The sequence below is a fragment of the Aedes aegypti genome, chromosome 2 (genome assembly GCF_002204515.2).
Source record: "Aedes aegypti strain LVP_AGWG chromosome 2, AaegL5.0 Primary Assembly, whole genome shotgun sequence".
NCBI classification, from domain to species: Eukaryota; Metazoa; Arthropoda; class Insecta; order Diptera; family Culicidae; genus Aedes; species Aedes aegypti.
In genome coordinates this window covers 46,006,691-46,027,592 of record NC_035108.1, presented here as the reverse complement: position 1 = coordinate 46,027,592, position 20,902 = coordinate 46,006,691, and the positions used below count along the sequence as shown (strand labels likewise).

At 36.7% G+C, this 20,902-nt stretch overlaps 1 protein-coding gene across 6 annotated transcripts in view; it reads right to left on the bottom strand.

Annotated features, from left to right (window-relative positions):
- Window positions 1–20,902, bottom strand: part of LOC5570531 (coronin-1C) — a 183,801-nt gene that overhangs the window by 158,134 nt on the left and 4,765 nt on the right. For 2 of the 6 annotated variants that reach the window (XM_021840738.1, XM_021840740.1), the window contains exon 2: window positions 16,379–16,844. The exons of 3 other annotated variants lie outside the window; for them this stretch is intronic. In XM_021840738.1, the coding sequence (XP_021696430.1) occupies window positions 16,379–16,627 (249 nt within the window). In that variant the 5' untranslated portion in view covers window positions 16,628–16,844. Of the gene's footprint in view, window positions 1–16,378; window positions 16,855–20,902 lie in introns of all 6 variants that reach the window. One more of the 6 variants, XM_021840739.1, reaches the window with a different exon arrangement.

Genomic DNA, 20,902 nt, shown 5'->3' with positions numbered 1-20,902 from the left:
AGGATATCTGGTATCTTTGACAGGATCAATAAAATCTTACATAATCTCCTGTAGAAATTTAACGAAATCCTGGCATGGAAATTAGGTCACTTCCACAGTTTTTGACTGCTGGATGCCTAGATTTTCTACGAAATCCTCTTTCGGAAGTTTGTTGGCAACCTCTCCAAAAAGTTAGGAATCACTGGTTTATAATGATGACGACGATGATGATGGCGGTGATTGCAGATCACCATCTCCTCTTCTGCGCGGTCTGTTGTGCGTATCGTATTCGCGTCTGGTGCTGTTATGGAATTGTTGGGTGGTTGGTTGGTGGTCATAAGTAGCAGCCAGATGGGCTAATGTTTTGGAATTCCTATCATTACCCGCTGCTGCGGATGATGGAAATACACAAATTGATCGTTAAATGTGGACTGTAATAGTGCTTTTCGGTGCTGATTTCTGAGAAGATTGGACGTCTAACAATACCGATCCAGCCGGTTTGGGAGCTTCTTTTATGGATTTGGAGGTAATTTCAAAAACTAGATTGCGACGGAATTAGGGTCTAGCTGGGCGGTAATCTATTCAATTTGATGAGCCATGAATTCTGAAAACAGATAAATCATTACCTAAAGTCAAACAACACTATAATAAACATGTAATCATATGAAATAGAGTAACCCACAAGTTGATTGATAAATTTAGGCAATCCAATATTGCGCACTTTTCATTGCTTTCTTTGCATAGTTAGACTAATCCAAAGTTATCTGTCAAATCGTACACTTCAGGTTAATAATCAGAACTCTAAATCTGAAAGACTTCCAGTAAGGGTTGGTGTTTCTCTAGGCAGCATTTTGAGACTAATATTATACTATATTTTCATATCTGACTTACCTGAGTTACCTCAGGGGTGTCAAAAATCTTTGTTTGAGGTTGACACAGGGTTCTCCAACAAATGACTGAGCCTACATAAATCCTACTGATAAAGAATGTAGAAAAAAATTGAAACCATCCGAAAAGTCAAACAACTCTATTAGAAACATGCAATCATATGGAATAAAGTAGCCCACAAGTTGATTGACAAATGTGGCCAATCCATAATGCAACATGCTTATCTTTAGCCCAGCAACGTAAGGTTGCAAGACGTTACAGAAGAATGACCGCACTAACTCGATACAGTAGCAATCAATAGAGCGTCTAAACACGATTTTGTTTTACCCAAGCTAGCTAATGTATAGACAAGCTTGTGAACCGATATTATGGTCGTGAACCACCATTTTGTTGCACTATTGCATAGGCTATTATCACAAATCGATGACTGGCGCCATAAATGATAATGGTATCCCCAACGACGCTATACAGTATAGCTACAAGAGGTACGATGGCACGGTATAACTCTACATTTAATTGCATAACTAGTACATTTATGAACTCCTGCCACGAGTTCAACTGATGCACGCTACAGTGCTAACACGGAATCATTCAGTTCTAGCTATTAGAAGGCCACAACTTAACTGGCGTCAGACCGTCTGCGTCAAATTGACAGGACTTGAAGTCTGGTCAACTGTCGATACGAGTTGATGGATAAAGTTTATCAGGAACAGTGTTAGTGTACGTTGTAGTCTTCATTAGGTCAGTTTATCGGCGATTCACCAGTTCCACATCTTGACCAGTTTTTTTTTGCCGATCTTTTTTTCCCGAGTTCATAGAAACCCGACTCGTCACGATAATGGCGATGATTGATGTAATCATGAGCATCGCACGAACGAAAGTTGCTTCCGAAAAAACCGATTTGCTACAATAGCTCCGATGGAGTCCACAATCATGACTCCTGACCTCATGTAAATCGAGCGCACATCTAAACTATAATTCAAAAAACCACTCCCCGTCTTGTATGGTAGACTGCGAGCGAGTCCGAATCGTACCGCCACGGGTCGTCGACCAATAACGGCCCATCACAATGTGTACTAGAGCCGTTCAAAAATTAAAAAAGTTTGAAAATCAAATCACTACGATGAAACAGTGTTCTGTGAAATTTTCAGGTTTTTCGGTGATGATTTGAAGGTAGCCCAAGAACGTGAAGGTTTATATGGAAATTACTATGAAGAAATTTTGAAAAATCTTCCATACACCTTATAAGCGGTTTCTTCACCACCGCTTAGGCCCTAAACCTAGTTTAACCCTATGGGTAAACGTGGTTTACAGCTTAAGTGAAGGTGAAGAAATCAGCCCTTAGTATTGTAATGTAATTTATTTCTCATAGTAAAAACTCATACTTCAGACCTTAATAAAGAAAGTTGCAAAAGAAACTAATACTTCCAGTCAAACAAATGGATTATAGAAATACATAGGAATCCCTTACGGAAAGTCACCTCAAGAAACCGGGTAAAAAAATCGAAATTTCTTCATAGTAATTTCAAAACAAACTTACATCGTCTTATGGTCACCTTGAAACGGCCTCAGAAAAAGCCGAAATTTTTACAAAAGACTAATTCTAACGTAAGAATTGTAAAAGAGATATGGAAGATTGGATTTTCAAACGTTTTTGAAATTTGAACCGCCCTAATGAGTACGGTGCTTCTCTCTAGCTCTACCTCTCTGCATTTCTTTTCCCGATTGCCCCATACAATTAGCTCACGCTTGATGAACGAGAAAAGGAAGGGGCTTCTTGGTTAGATTACGCGACCGGTGGGCATGGCGAAGACGACAACGACGACGGCAACGAAGACTACGGTGGCACAGATGGTGATCACTGATTGACTGCACTGACCAACTGACCGCCGCGGGGGGTTACGACCTTTTAACTTAGTGCCTCACATGAACATTTGAAGTGAGTCTGTGGATTGATGGATAGTCACCACAATCACTGCGATTAGTTTTACTCGCAGCGGTTTTGGGATTGAATTCATAGGTTTCATGCTGTAACGGCAGTGCATTTTGGTTTTCTGTAGAACTATTTATATTTTGCGTAACTTCAAGCATTTAATTTTGAACTGAAAATGACTTTATTGTGCTATAATTTTCTAGGAATATGAGCAATCTATCGGAAATATTTGAAATATACGAAGGCGGTAAGTCACGGTCGCCATGTAGAAGCCGAAAAATCGATTTTATTTGAACTTTTGGATTTTTCTCCACATTATTAAGGAATAGAAGTAGCTTGTACAGCCAGCGGAAAAATTCGCAACGGATCTTGCAAAAAATCTGCCAAAAACGAACCTGTCCATTTTTACTTTAAAGATCTTACCAGAAGAAACAGAGAGTACTTTGAACTTCTCCAGAGAGTTCTCAGCTATTGTCCCACCAATTGTTTCAGGATTTCTATGAAATCTTGGTATCCACAAATTAATCCATAGGGAAATGTCAGGTGAAATACTTGAATAAATTTAAGGAGATCAAAGTTTTTTTTTCGAGATAATTGTTATGACTTTTCTTGAGGTATCATTACTCATTAGTCAAATTCTTAAACAGATGATTGGTGAAATCAGGAAATTTCTCAAAAATTTCGGACGAAGATCAATTTTTTTTGAGGCAATTATTTTGATGGATTATTTTAGCATCACCTAAAACAGGTGAATTTTAAAATGTCCTCGGAATCTCAATCCGTGAACCGATTCCAAATCTTGACAATTTTGATTCACTTCGTCAGGAGGGTTTTGAAAAAGCTAGGAGCTCATATTTAGTCATAAAGTGCGACATATTTAATTGCTTCTTATTGCAAAGTTTCAGAAAATATGGCGAACTCGCCAAGAGCGAAAGGCTACTCTAATAAACACTGATAAAAAATAGTCAAGAACATCCGGAAGGTCAAAAGTTGGGTTAGAAATTCTGTCGCTACGTAACCCTAGTAAACACGTAAAATTGAGCATTTTTTACTAGATTTATCTCGGTCTTCTGACAATAGGAGGTTCGAGTCTTCGGCAACGTTTTCCAGGAGGATATCCGAAATAAAAATTCAAAATTCTGCCGCTACGTCGCCAATTTTGTATCACTTCAATATAAAGTGTAGCATTTGAATATTAAGTGAGGCACTTTCATAAGAAGTTAATCAGATCTTAGCCACTTGTACATACGTTAGCTTGTGCTGTATCACTTGAATATGAAGTGAATCAATGAGACCTGAATCATTCGAATATGAAGTAAGCCAATTCTGAGTCTCTGGAATATGAAGTGAGTCAGTTCTAGATGGCCTGATATGGAATGAGCCAGCCTGGGATATGAAAATCATTTCAATATGTTGAATGTCGTTTCAGAATCACTTGTGGATGAAGTGAATTGGACCGCAATCACTTAAATATGAAGTGAATTGGACCGCAATCACCTGAATATGAAGTGAATCAGACTCAAAACTCAACCATAAGGTGAATCAGATCTGAATCTTGTATGTCTTCAAGTTCGGGGTGTTCATTTAAAATCGGTTTTTCAATTCCCGCTTCTTTCTCATTCATCCAAAAAAGAATGACAAAATGACCCTGTGACTTGGTTATTTCGTTTTATATAAACACAAAAAAATGATAACATTTGGAGAAACTTATCACACTTATTTATGAGATTTATAAATAATTTTTGATAAAATATACAAAATACTGCGAGCTGCAAACGGTTTGAATTACGGAAGAGTTTTCGACAAAGATATATCACCTATTTGTTGAAATATCTAAAAAACTGTCCACCTCCTAGGACTTATAGAAAGTTCAGATAGATTTTGAAATTATATGAACAAATGTTTGCTCTGTGTATCTAAACGTAGACTGAATTTCCAAAAAAAGGCAAAGCTCAGGCACAAACCTAATACTTTCTAGGAATGCCTTCGGAATTATGCATTAGACATGGTCAATGGCTGGTCCTTGAAGAAATTCTCGATATGATGAAACTCATGTTGGATCTGAGGAGATGCTTTTCTAATAGGAACGATATTTCCAAAACTATTTCATTGTTCTTCAATAAAACTGGCTAATTTTTTTGAAATAAATCCAAATTTGATCTTCCATGCAATCTATCAAACATCTGGTCAAGAATCTCGTCAAGATCATAACAAAAATCTGATTGTACGACATTTCCCAGAAACCCATTCCCCAGAACGCCATTCCCCAGAATGGGATATTCCCCAGAATGGGACCGGGACATTGCCACATCTGGTCGAAAGTGTAATTAGAACCGATTTTCTTCTTACAAACTCCAAGCTCTTTTATCTCCTCTTTAGAGTGGAAATTTTCACAGTAGTCTACAATAAACTACTAATATGGGCCACCTTAGTGCACATAGACTATGATATTCTGTACATATTAAGTTTTGCTGTAAAAATAAATAATCAAAGTCAATGGAAGATTTCTAGTGTAATTGTGTTTCATTCTGCATAACTACGAAGACAATAAACCTAGGAAGAACAGCCAATGTTCAAAATAAGGGAGAATATGCTATGAAAGCAAAACAAATTCCATAAAATTATTTTGTGAATATAGGGAATATTACTACAAATCACCCTTCGAAAATACAAATAACAAGAACAGCCAATTTCAAAAGAAGGCAGAATAACTATGAAAACAAAAAAAAATCCAATAGGCTGAGTCAAGTTTGATCATAAAACATATGAAATATGTAACAGTAAGAGTAGCTTATCTTAAGCGGTGTTGCTACTTTTCCCCAAATTTCATTTCCGCGAATGTCGTCTCTCCAAACGTCAGTTTACCGAATTAAAGCTCCCCGAATATCCTAGATCCCTGAAAAGTTTTTAGCTCTCATAATTGTCATAAGTATTTGCGTTCAAGGTGTTGAACGAACCGGTCATCTGATATGCACCCTTCTTTACTTCATTGGCGATGCTTGCAATATGTGTGTAGTCGAGAATGATCTTTTAATCTATGATATCTCCTTCTTTTGATTGCTTATCATTCTTTCTAGTTCAGCACCCGGTCCCTAAGGACTATTACTGCATCTGTTTGAACTGCATTGCGTTTCGAAGAAACGGGTCATTCGGGGAAATGGCTTTCGGTGAAACAGGTCATTCGGATAGCTGGCATTTGGGAAAATTAAATTCGAGGAAAAGTAGCACAAACAGTTGTAAAATTGTTAAACAGCTTTTTCCCTTAATATTTTGGTCGGGTCTGGCCATGACCGCTCTTTAAAAATGCATAAAATTGATTCTGGGGAATGTCCCATTCTGGGGAATGGGATTCAGGGGAACTTCATTCTGGGGAACGTCGTTTTGGGGTTTGGCTTTCTGGGAAATGTCCTACCACCCAAAAATCTGGCCAAGAATATCTAAAGGACCTTGTTGTTTATCCATCAAAGATCTTGCCATGAAATCATGAATAATCTTACAATACATTTACAGGGATTGATTGGAAGAATTCACTGTAATTCTGCAAAAATCTATGCAAAATCGCGTCAGGGGTATGAGAAGAACTTTCGTATATAGCAAGGACTAGTTAAATCAGTAATCCAGAAAAGGCTTCACCAAGAATCAGTATCATCAATAACCTCAGAAATCCGCCAAACGGAATTCTTAATCAATCTATCCAGGATTTCAGTAGATCTCCGAAGAAATTCCCCAGACTATTTTATGGCTGTGCTTTTCGCCAACCACTACGAATCTACTAAGAAATAAAAGTAGAATCAGAAATTTAATGTTGAAGTAAGTTGACTATACTTCAAAACAACTATGTTTGCGTAAGTAACAACTTTTTCAAATCGACGTAAGTAACTTCCATATGGTTTTGAGGAAGTTGATTAAGAAGAATCACAACCTGTCTTTTGAAACTGTTTTAAAATGAATCCTATTTTAATTTTATTTTTATCGTGGACATCGCTTAAATTTTGCATGCAATCAGCTCGCGTTAAAACACTAGGCAGTTCCTATCGTTTCCCACAGAAATTGTATGACAATGTGATAAGCCGTTTCATTCAGTTACTTGCGACGTTTTTGTACCAGTGTAAAATCGACTCAAGTGGTGTTTCATTTTGATTCGTCCTTTGCCAGGTTGCGAAAGTTGAAAATCTTACCTACGCCGTTTTGTAAATCCTGAAATTAAACGTTCTATGAGTGAACGATAGTGTTGGTTAAGAGCGGAACGTGTACAATTTCGTCTGCGAAACTCGTAGGACTGATAAAGTAAGTTTGTTAACTTTTCTGGCTTGAGTTTGTTTGAATAAGTTTTCGAGAAATGCTTTATATTTTTTATCAATAAATAAGTGCTTATTTTTACCAACAATAACACAGATTTACAAGGGGTTTTATAACAATGGTAAAAGCGTTTACGGGGTACGTTTGCAAGTAGGTTAGAAAAAAAAATCCGCTTGTGTGGTTTTTGCACAAATTACTATGTCAGAAATATGTGAAACTGTAACTTGAGTCGAAACTATTAGATTTGCCATTTCTCCGAAAAAAATAGCAGTCATTATAATATTTAGGTTCGAACATTGATTATCCAAATAGGTTGAATGCAATATCAATAGTTATAGCTGTTTTTCTAAGGTAAATCTTTTTAAAGCTTGTTTATGAGAAAAAGGAAATCCGGTCATTGGCTATAATTTAGGTATCTTAAAATTTATATCCACAAAAGTCAGGTATTTATGAGTCTGGAGTAAAACTGATGTTTCAAGACACATCAAATCGGAAATTGTAGGATCTTTTCGGTGAGTACTTTGAAAATTTAAAATCAGTATCATCCTCATCTTGAACAACTTAACTAGGGTATGCCTCTAGTAGGTTTGTCATTTCAGATAGACACAGAAAAAAACTACAGTAGTGAACACCTAAATATAAAGAATCACAACATTTCCATACTTTTAAGTTAAGTTGTAATGGGAAATCATTCTCTATAGAAGTGAATTTAGAGTTGTTAAATTATATTTATGTTTTCAAAAATGTCGTATTTTTTCCTTGGTGTCATCAACACATGACACCGTGTGCACTTTCTTCCGGTTACATCTCTCACTATTTGCTTTTTTGTATTGTCACAGGCTATTTGAAGCTGAATTGCCTCCCATGGATGCTCTTCGCTGATGTTGTTCGCAGCCCACATATGAATTGCTTTCGACTCATCAGGGGATTCGCGTCAAACTTAAAACCTGACGAAGTGCTCACTGCCGCCGCTCTGTGATTAGTTTATGGCCTAGGGCGACGTACAACATGTGTCTTCTACACGCTGCTGTAATCGTTACCTCTCATCTTGGGCCGCTGTAAGAAAGCATCTTGCTCCAAAGGTGCAAGTACACCACTGTGTACTTTTGCAGGTGAGAAGGGATTTATTCTCGAAAAAAACTGTGGATATTTAAATTAACGCTTGGGGCGAATAATGTATATGCAAATGGCCTTCATTCTCTCTGAAGAGGAACATTTTTGTTCGCATTGAATACCGTTTCTAGAAGCGTGATAAACGCATCATTTTACGGAGCAAGTGAGATCACACTTTTCTACGATTTGAGCAACTCCTCGTTGTCTGTGGAGTGAAGTAGAAAGTGATAATGACATTGTTGAACATTTTATCACATATTTCAGTCGTTCGCCGTCGCCTTCGTTTGTTATCTTATCGAACTAAACAACTTGATTCGACATTTCAACTAGCCTATAGGTATACCGAGAGCTGATAGCGTAGTGCTGTCGAATCGAAATGAATCGATCGATATAATGGTGATGCACATGCCCAGATTACATACCTGTAGCTTTATGGTCTTTTTGGAGCGTGAAACATGGTTATTAGGGCGGCCCATAACTACTAACGTTTGGAGTTACGTCCCCAAATTTGTTCATTTGGACCACCAAAAGCTACTGTGTTCCTTAAGATTTTTATTTTTTTATATTTCACACATAAAAATGGACCTCCCTAATGTTAACCATTCTCCGAAGGAGTTTCGATGTCGTCTTCTTCCGCTTGACTGAGTGATGATGATGAATGTCATTCGCCAACGCCACACTATCGCAATCTGCACAACGTTGCGTTGGTTCGATTATTGGATGCAATTTGGAGCTCTCACAGATAGTCAGTCGATCCGTGGAGACTTACGTTGCATCGAAAATGCCTCATTTTACTCGGAAATTATTACCCGACAGAGCAATAATGGTAAACACTTTTCCTTTAGTTATTCCATCCATGCATCAGCCAGCACCCATTCAACGATTTTCTGTCTGGCAGAGCCAAGCTGGCAGGTAAATATCATTCAACTCTGCGTTTTTTCCTTGCCTTTCTGGTATTATCTTTTGTGATTGTTATCTCTGCTGCGAGGGATTATATGCAGCTTAGCTGAACTAATGCACCGATCCCTAATGTAGGCGATACGTGCCTCAATGTATTAGCTGTGCTATGGATCAGCTTAATTATTATAATGATTATTCAAGCTCTGTTTTTATTTGTTTTGATTTTCATATTTGTTTGCGAAGTTATCTGGTATCAGTTCGTTTCAAGAAAGATCGAATATGAGCAGCATTACCAATGTCAAAGAGTACCTTTCACAATATAGTATTATCATGTCATGAAAATATCTCATACAATTCTACAATACGGTATCTAAGATCTAGAAACAAGAAACTGTTCTCACTTGTGAGTGTTACAAAAACTGTATATATACTATTCTTATCATGGTAAAGTGGGCAAAAGTTTCTTTTTTTAAGATTTCAAGCTCGATTCAAAGAAGAAAAAATATAGTGGTGGTTCAATTCAAGTAAGCGATACTAACATTATACAAATTAATTGAGATTATGGTTATTTGTTGGTTTTAGACGTGAAAATTGTAATTTTCGATCGAACTTTTATTACATGGAGCAAAACAAAAACAAGATACAAGAAGAGAAAATTATTATTTACAATTATACGCCCACAGCTTTGTATAAAACAGCAAGTCCATAGACGAACAAAATTGAGGTTTGAAAAAAAAAATCCTTTAAAGTTAAATCGTACGGTTTGAATAATTAATTATTCAAATCATACGTTTTTACAGCATCTGTTTTCACATCTCAACTAGATCACATAAAAATAACAATTCTCGCATGATATAACCAACCTTTAAGTTATATTTACTTTTCAATCCGACGACGACGGGTTGCATTTTCCGTACCCTTTCCAGCCGAGTGATGTGCCACCCAAAACGGGTCCACGTTTCCGCGTGCACCGATTTTCCTGGAACTAAACTAAACGAGCATAAACGCATCCGACTTTACCGTCTATGCAGCAAGGTTTGAACGACCCGCATCACAAGCACGATGGCACATGAGACGGCACCGCGGTCTTCCGCTCTTTTTTACGATTGTAGGTAGATGCCTACCTATATCTCTACTTTCACGGCTGGTAGCGACTTAGGGTCTTAAAAATCGGGACCTTAGAGACTTCATGCTTGAAAAAAAAGAAACCAAAAAGAGACCGAATTGGAATCATAAGATAAGAGTTTTTGTAAGGATTTGTCATAAAAGTTCCGGTCAGACTTATTTGTATGGACATTTTTATAGTATTTTTTTTTTTTTGAATTGCGACAAGTATTGCTGTATGTGTATATTTAGGATTCTGTTTAATTCAGTAGAAGGGATTGGTGGTCTAATGGCGATCGCTTCTGGTCATGGGTTCAATACTAGACTCGTCCATTTCCTCGTATCACTCTTCTATATTTCACTCTCAATCTATCACACTTAATCTTTCCGTTCATACTAATCCGTAGAACCACAGACAGACAAAAAACTGGTTTCCTATGCTTCTATTTTTTCCATCATTATAACACGCTTTTCCTTACGTCTGATACATAGGCAATCTGTTAACCAAAGGAAGTCCTTCTGCCATAAAATTACCTTATTCTAACACCCATACACTCCCACATGAACATGCATAGATGCAGAGGACTCCACGGTCTACAATGCAACATCAATTCCTGATATTGGTCTGCATCTTGACGTGGCAGGCACCATTGTTGCCTAAAAATAGAAGATCATCAGCACTTAACATTGAGGATGTCTGTTATTCCCAAGCAGTCGTCTGATTAATACCTTGTGTGAGTGCTGCTGATCTGGCAATACTGTAGTAGCAACCGGTTATATCAGGATTTTAATATAGTTTTCAGAGAAACGTGAATAATTTCGAAAACTGGCGTTGTTTCAAAATAGGGCCAAGGTCTCATGTGATACCTGAGGCTTCTAAAGCAGGATACACAACAGTAAATACATTTCATCACCCTAAAACTGCGAATAAATCATTACATGATTGACTCATAGATATAAATATACAATCCTGAGCAGTTTAAGATCATATAGGATTATTGTGACTACATGGCATAGGGAACTTACTGGCAAAATGCATTGAAGATTTTGAAGTAAAGGTACGAAACAAATTACTTGATGCATATATTAACAAATATGTGGAATAAATCAAGGTTTTTGATTGTTGACAACATTGTGGTGAAAATCGCGAATGAAACCTTCTAATAAAATCTTGACAGAATTCAAAATTCAAAACCAAGCAAAATATAGTACTTCTTCTTCTTTTTCTTCCTGGCTTCACGTCTTTTCTGGAACACAACCTGCTTCTCAGCTTAGTGTTCAATGAGCACTTCCACAGTTATTAACTAAGAGCTTTCTATGCCAAAGTTGCCTTTTACGCATTCGTATATCGTATGGCAGGTCTGGGCCGACCGAGAATCGAACCCAGACACCTTCAGCATGGCTTTACTTTGTAGCCGCGGACTCTAATCACTCGGCTAAGGAAGACCTCTGCCGTACAAATAAGCTTCTTATCACTTCGATTTTAAATTGTGTTTTAGAAATTGAGCTTGCGCAGGATCCTGCAACGAAACCCTAATAATCCAATAAGAATGTTTAGATGTTTGTTAAGAACCCACAGAAATCCGCTACTTAGGACTCTGAAGTAGCTTGGTAGGAATCCGCTGGATGTTGTCTAGAATTCTCAGGATCTTGCTTGGGATCGGATAGAAATTGACATCTGCCTGAAGTCTCACTAGGAATTTTGAGGATCTCGTTTATAATTTTAGGCTTCCGCTGGAATATTGCTGCAAATTCTCAAGTCTCCGATGGAAATTCTCACAAGTATATTAGGACTTACCAGAATATCGCTAGCAATCTTCGAGTTCCGCTAGAAAACTATTCAAAATCCTCAAAATTTTGCCATGAATAGTATTCAAAAATACAAATGATATCCATAAGTATTCCGCGTCTCAATCTCACCACACGCTTTGGCTTTATCTACCGGACCAGTGAACTGCATGTATTCGGTCCAGGAATATTGGCACTTGAGCGGGGTATCTTTTTCAATGCACCCCACGTGTTCCGTCAGTGTCAAAATATTGGACCAAGTGAATGCAGTTCACCGGTGGATAACACCTTTTTGGTCTTATTGAGAATAAAGTGTAATTTAGATTGTGCAAACATTTGTCATAATACAGTATAGAAGAAGCCAGTCAGCGGGTCATGCATTTCTCTAACTACTGACTAAGTTATGAATTATATGTTGACAACTCTGAAACTTATTTTATGAATTCCATTAAAAGTTGATAGATACGACCTTTAATTGATTTGTTTCTACTATTGCGGTGTGCTTTTGCATACGCAATGCATGTAATTCCACAATAAAAGGAACAGTTAGCTGAAGAGGCGTGACTTCCCGAGAAGGAAAAAATAACTTGCAATAACTTATGCATAAAGTACTCCGGGGCAGGTGGGACATAAAAAACGATAGTTCAAACAAATTATTCAATAACATTTTCAAATGTCAATATTTCTCAAATCAACACAATCAACACATTTGCTGGTGTGTGCATGAATTTGATCGAATAATTTCGAAATTGTGAAAACTTTAGAAGAAAGTTTTAGAATGAGCCATTAGACGCAGCCACCTCGCTAAACGGGGGAAGTGGGACACATTCAGTTTCATGCGTCAACCATTACAGTCATAGTATTGATAAATCATAGATTTTTAATTTTGAGTACATTTTTGATGTACATAAGGGATCAACCATAAAATACGTAACGCTTTAAAAAGAATATGTTTGTTTAATAGTATGTCACATCGCACTTAATATTAACAGAAATTTCCTCCATAAAAGCGTAAAAAAGAATAAAATATGTTCAAAATATATAATTTATAAGTTATTGAATAAAAGTAGCACACAAACTTTCAATAATTGACGAAATTATAAACATGTTCTGTTATTATTTTTATGCATGGAAGAAAACCACTTAATGGGGTGGAATAACTACTAAATTTGATAGAGATAACATATAAAGTTCTATTGAAATAGAAAAGTAATCGTTCTCATGATGCATTTCAAATTTCATCTCTGTTTGTTCTATTTTGAATTGGTATTTCAAAAATAATTGAAAAATATAGAAGAATTATTCTCACTTGCCCCGGGGTACCTTACCATATTTTGGTATCATACCGTATTTAGGTATTGTTCAGTTGTCAATATTTTATTTTGGTATTATAATGGTATTAGAGACAAATGCCTCTTCTGGGTAAAGTCTTTCTAAACAAAAAAAAAATAGTATCGGAAAAAACAAATTTAAAATACTTCATTTTAGTATTTGATAGCCATTGAGGACTGCTTGAGGTATTGAACTACTATTGAAAAATTTCACTTTAATATGAAAATCCATAATGTATTATTTACACACTAAGCTCATGCGGCGAATTTCACCGTAATCTCAACAGCTGAACAGTTCGGTGAAATAAAACACCGTAATTCCGTCAAAATTTTACGGATTCCGGTGATTTTTCACGGAAAACTGTAAAAAATTACCGTACTCCGTTAATTTATTTCACCGAACTGTTCAGCTGTTGAGATTTTACAGGAATCCGTAAAATAATTTAAGTGTGTAGGTATTACAATACCTGATCTAATTATCAGCTTGGTGTTTGTAGAATATGCAGAAGGCAATATTTGTGGTATTTTACCTCTTATGCAGGGCTCATTCATACCTCATTCAGATTGTAAGTATTGAAAATTATGTGGTATGGAATACCTTAGTTTGGTATTGCTTTACCAAACTAGCTTTACCTAATGTCTATACATTCCATGGGATTTCTGTGCGTTCTCTTATATTGCAGCTTTTCAATCAACGTCTTCCTTTCATTTGGCTGTCCGAAGTAGACACACTAATATCGTAATGTTTGGCAACCTCTGTTAAAGAAGTTCTATGATTTATGAAAACTTGTATCGCTTTGAGTAAAGTGTTTCTTGAATTATCAACACGTTCTGTTTTTCTATGATAATTAAGAACCTTGTTTACTTATAGCAAATAAAGAGCAAACACAAATTCAATCTTTAATGAGAAACTTTTCACTTGCCCCACGTGATTCGCAAATTGACGATGTTTAAATTTAGTTATTTTTAGGTCTACGTCAAATTATTTCTAACTTTTTTTTTATTTCAATTTGAAACTGTCAGAGTAGACAACTTAGAAGTTGTACAGAAAATTATTTTCCTCAACTTTTTTCTACCAAAAATATCAAAATATTGAAAATACACTGATATATAATGTTTCTTTATTTTTACAGTAAATAAATGCTAACCCACAGGATTTGAAAATAACCTTATAATATAATGTTTATTAAATAAGTAAATATTTAAGCTTCACCACCAAGATACTTTTTGAAGATTTCATCACCCAAAATGATCATTTGAAGTAAATTTGTAGAAACCATTATATGCAATAATATAGCAAAAAAAAAACTAAACTAAGCTTGCACTAAGGGGGCGCTCATATGGAAGTTCAAAAGAACTCACTAGTTGAAATCTTGAAGTTTTTTCTTGAGAAAACTGAAAAGAAAGAAACTTACATCTAAATAGAAATGAAGTCCCTGAACAGAGACCCGCTACCAGCTCTGTACTATTTTATAGGGGTACAATCGTCTTTATGCTCGCGTTTTATTTGATGCGGCTCGGTGCAGGTGGAACACAAAACCGGTTACTGCTGCTGTGGATGCTGGATGCATCGGTCACGTGAAATGCACTTGCCGCGGAACTACGGCATCAACAAAACTACCGCACCGCACCGGGTGCGATGAAACGAAAATGTGAGACTTTAATTTCAAACTGACAGATTCGGTGGATATATGTCCCAGAGAAGCGGTTGAAGGTCATCAGACGGGGTATTCAGCTGATCAGCGAGCATGTTCTTCTGATAAAACACTAAATTTATCGGATGATTTCATAAAGTTGGAATGCAAATTCACCTCGTTGGGTGTTACTTTTTGGCGTGAGGAAAAATGAATATTCAATTAATGAAATCGGTTCGATTTGATTTTGGTATTCATACGTGCCGTCGTCTATTGTTTGGTGCCTCATTTGTTGCATGAATGAAACATAAATAGGCTCGTGACGGCCAATTTGAGTATTTAACTATTCATCAATATTTAACAACAAAAAGATATAAAAGGAATCATGTCCTCGCTTATCATAGTTATCGAACAAGAAGCAATGCTTGAGCGTTTATTAACGGTAACTTCATAATGATGCATGTGATTTTAGATATATGTATACTGAATTGAATACATCAAATAGGGTAGAATGCTAATCATTCCAAGGTAAGGGAAACAGCTTCGGCGATTTGATTGTTATATCTTAATAACTCGATATTATCACGCTCAAATCCTGCAAATAGATTTAGTGATCATGTATACCAATAATTTGCGTTTTTTCATCGATTCGATAGAAAACTGCATAGTTCCAACTCGTTGGAAATTGTTTTTTTTTTAACAAGAAGAACTGTATCAATGTTTGCTCATCATTACATCGTTTTTATTTTCACCGTCTTCCCACCCAGACAGTGAGTAAACATTTCGCTACATTGACGCTCTCGTGCACCTTTTAGCTCCACATCCATTCATCCAGAACCATCGGGCTCATGTAGGGTCTCCCACCCTCTGGATCCCGTTATACCCCATGTCCCATCCCATGTGGAGCGGAGAAAAAGGTCAACTTCTCCTACCAAACTGCTACATACAGTGTTGTACAATACATTTGATTTTTTTTCGATTTTCTATACAAAGTAGACAGCTTTAGAGCGTTAGATCTGAATTATTTATAACCCGATTTTTTATGATTTTTTACGATTCTTCAGTCATAACTTATTCGACATATATGTTTGAGTCATTTTTCCAGTCAGGAGTTTAAAAGCAATAAATGAAGCTAACCATCACATAATAGATAACTACAAGATATGAGAAAAATGAAGTTAGATTCATGATATCTTAAAAATTTTGTAGATTTAGTTGAGATGAACAAGTTTTCTAAAGAGCATACATATTTTCAGATAAATCATTTATAATTTTTCGTCAAAACTTTCATTCAAATAAATCAGATTTAACGTAGAAGTTGCAAATGTATTGTCCAATACTGTATAGTGTACATGGAAAGAAAAGCAGAATCTCATACATATTATAAGATTGCGTTAAGTCTTTCTTACCTTCTTCTGTGGCTTGGCACAGCCTCGCGAATCAATCAGACTATTGTTGTTTCCAGTCGTCGAAGTGGTCGTGATTGATGTAGCCATCGTCATCGTCATTGTGCCGCCCTTGGCCTCCAGTTCTGGCTGGCTTTCCAGCTGCTGCTTCAAGAGCGAGAACTTTGGCTCTCCGTCCGGTGGTGGCACAGTTTTCCCATCACTCGCGGTCTGCAGCAGTAGCAGGTTCGCCGATTTGGACTCGTCTAGCATAATCGCACCGGGGGGATCACGAACACACACCCACACAAACAATGTTTTGACTCGGTCTGGGCGATGACTGGGCGCCTTGTTTTCGTGGGTTTCGTCGCGTTTCGCTCGATATGGTGATTACAATGGGGAACGGGCACAGCCAAACACGAAAGAAGAAAGTTCAAGGGCAAATTTTCCTTCGAGTGAGCTCGGGGGTAGACAGTTTACCTATACTTGACTTACAGGGACTTAAATTAATATTAGTAAAGAACGCTGTTTTCACATCATGTTGGTAAAAATTTTAGCTATCAAATAATACCTATATCGACCTCAAAATACTTTATCAATAACGAAGATCAGAGGCGCGTCGAAACCATGGGTATGACAAACGTTGGTAAATATTTTGTGCACAGTGAAGCTAAGAAAAGCTTTACCGCTATTAAATTTTATACTGGAAATTTAAAGTTACTATATTTGAGGGGCTCAAACGCAAAGGAATGTGTCCGTTTTTTGTTGAGGATATTCTACTGTTTCCAAGAGTTCTAACGATATTTTCAGGTGACCTTTCTGCTCATCAGAAGAAACAACATAATTCTTTGAAGACTGGCTTGTTTTTTGACTTTCATACAATTTGTATAGAATGAAAAATTGCTGAAAAACTTCAAAGTTGATTTTCTCAAAACTAGGTTATTTATCACTGACACCCCTTTGCTTCTAACTTCCTCGTTTGCATGCCAGTTGTTACCTCTAAGACTGTTCCGTCTTTAGGAAGTAGAGACCTCTTACCTGAAAAAAGAGACCTAAAAGGAACCACTAAAAGCCCGAAAAAGAGACCAAACGGAAACCAAGAAAACAAAATCGAAACCCAATAGGAGCCAGAAGATAAGAGTTTTATTCATCTTAGCATCGGAGCAGACATTTCAAGAACTAAGTTCTTTTTGGAATTTCTCGATTTTCTCTACGAATTTCATCTGAAATTTATTCAGATATGTTCAAATAATACCCCTAGGCAATTTCTTGAAAAAAAAAAAAACGTTTTGGATGCCTCAAGCATTTAACCTGGATTTCCCCAAGGAGAACCACAAAAATAGAATTTCTCCAATGATTGTTTCAAGAATCATCAGAATTCTTTCAAAAAGTCCTTACTCCTCTAAAATTGTATCCACTTATTAATCCATCGATTTCCCTGGGACATCCTGCAAGGTTTTCGGTCAAAACATGTTCTAAAATTCAATCAATGACTTCTCCAGAAATGCCAAGAATTTCTAGGGATTCCTATAAAACTGTCGTTGAGAATTTATATAAGATATCGACTAAAGACTTCTCTAGAAATACCTTAAACAATTGCTTCAGAGATTTCTTCTAAAGTTTCTGCAAAAATTCCTCCTGTAATACTTTGAGATCTTCTCAAATAAATCTTAAAGGTTTTTTTTGTAGCAATGTCTCCAGGAAAATGCCAAGGATTTTTTTTCTGTAAAATAAATCTGTGAGGCAATGAATTCAGTTGAGGGATTAGTGAGAACAATACCTGGTAGAGATTCTTAGATAGTTTTGGAAAAAAAAATCAGTTCCTAAGCAAATTACCAAAAGGTAGTAGCTTTGGAGTTCTCAAGGATTTCCTGGAGCAAATTCAGTAGAAATTCTGCTAAACATCCTTTGAAAAATCCCTGGAAGAATTTGTAAGTGAATTGGTAGAGAAATCTCTAGAAGAGTTTCTGGAGAGATCCCGTTAGGAGACCCTGAAAAAAAATCTAAATCAAATCACTATGATAATTCCTGAAGCTTTCCCTCCGAGACGAAGTTCTAGAAGAGCCTGTTTGACCCGTTATAGTCTCTGAAGGTTTCTCTGGAGCCTGTGAAATTTTGCATCAGGAATCAATGCAAGTAGAATTGGGAAAAAGAGACCTCCCATTAAAAATAGAGACTTGCATTAGAATAGAAACCAAGTCTCTAAAAAGAAACCTACTATTGTCTTAAGAATCATTTATTGGATCAACTTTTATCATCATTCATATTGAAATATATGAATATCCTTTATATTTATATTTTTTGACAAAAATAGACCAAACTGTTTTTCTTTACAACCAGTGAGATACTACTTTCCTAGATAACAAATTGATAAACAGCCAACATTTTGTTAATTTGTGCAGTTTTTTTTTTGCATCGCAGTGAAACTAATAGCAAAAGTTTTCAGACGAAACTGAAGATTCTTAAAAATGGTTTCATCGCGCAAAAATTCTTTCAAATATTTGACCGGAATTTCTTTAAGAATCCTGCAAAAATAACTTTCAGACAATCGTCATAATCTGCTCTTACTAATTGTATGATTGATGCCACAAATATCAGAGGGAATTTGATCAAATCATTTTTCAGAAACTAACTATGGGAGTTCTTAAGGAATTTCCTTGAAAATTGTCAAGAAATTCCGCTATACTTCGATAGATTATATCAAGAGTGATCGTACTTTCGGAAATCACTAGCACCACCATACTCGTGCTTTATATAACACGATGGGACTGGTCATCCAAAGAGTATTCAAGAAATTACTATGGAAGTTCCAGAAACTTGTCAAGAGGGGAGCAAGGAAAGTAATGAAAGAATATGATGGATAGAATCGCAAGCGAGCGATGAGAGAAACTTCGTTTGACTTTGAGTAGTATCGCTTTCACCGAATAAAGCCAATATAAGCTCGTTATGATAAAGTTATGCGGTGATTAAACTTTGGAAATAAAATCCAATTGGCGAAGAAATTACAAAACATCGGCTCGAATAAAATCACTTGGGCGAATTTGGGGCATATGCGACGAGGCGTGAAAAATCCAATAAGTAACGCGACTTTCATGTTCTTCTTCTTCTTTCTGGCGTTACGTCCCCACTGGGACAGAGCCTGCTTCTCAGCTTAGTGTTCTTATGAGCACTTCCACAGTTATTAACTGAGAGCTTACTATGCCAATGATAATTTTTGCATGCGTATATCGTGTGCCAGGTATGAAGATACTCTATGCCCTGGGAAGTCGAGAAAATTTTCAACCGAAAAGATCCTCGACCGGTGGGATTTGAACCCACGACCCTCAGCTTGGTCTTGCTGAATAGCTGCGCGTTTACCGCTACGGCTATCTGGGCCTCTCGACTTTCATGTGAATCCCCGAAAATATGCCACCGATCGATAGAACTGTAACATCCGCCGAACAATATAGTTAACAGGTCGAGGCGACAAATTTCTGCCTGTCTAGTGTTAGTAGTGACCAACGCTACAACATCAAGCCGTTCAAGACCAGGACGTTAGGCAACGATTTGTCGTTTCGATTGTGTTGTTCATATATGGCCCTCTGTTCGTTTTCAACTTCTATTCATTTCTCTCATCGCTCGCTTGCGATTCTATTCATCATATTTTTTCATTACTTTCCTTGCTCCCTTCCACTTTGAGTAGTATCGCTTTCACCGAAAAAAGCCAATAAAAGCTCATTATGATAAAGTCATGTGGTGATTTCCTACAGTTAGTTTCCCAAGATTTTCACTATAGTCCATTTTACGAAACGACAACACTGATGATATTGCTGTTACTTTCACACATTATGACACCGCCTTCTGTCAAAAATTCATTCATAAAATAAGCGATCAGCTGTTCAAAAACGTCTCGTCGAATATCTATAGATATTCTCAAACGATCTTGACATGAGCCAGAATTTTTTTGGGGTCATACACAAACCATGTCACGCTTCACTAGACAAGAAAACAATTCTTGGAACACTGAAAAAGTATCGAATTGGTGTCTAAAATTTGCCCTATTCAGACAATTTATAAGTGAAAATTGGGGCCCAGATAGCCATAGCGGTAAACGCGCAGCTATTCAGCGTGACCATGCTGAGGGTCGTGGGTTCGAATCCCGCTGGTCGAAGATCTTTTCGTAAAGGAAATTTTCTCGATTCCCAGGGCATAGAGTATCTTCGTACCTGCCACACGATATACACATGCAAAAATGGTCAATCGGCAAAGAAAGCTTTCAGTTAATAACTGTGGAAGTGCTCATAAGAACACTAATCTGAGAAGCAGGCTTTGTCCCAGTTGGGACGTAACGCCAGAAAGAAGAAGAAGAAGATAAGTGAAAATATTTAGAGTGTAAAACAATATATTTAAAATACCATTTTTTCAAAGCTTTTGCTATAAAATCCAGTTAGTCGATCAAAATCCTACATTTTTAGAAAAAACATAGGGTTTGTACTCCAGGTTCAAGAAATACACACTTTAAAGTAAATAAATGAAAAGTTATAGGGAATAGTTAATTTTCGATGACTA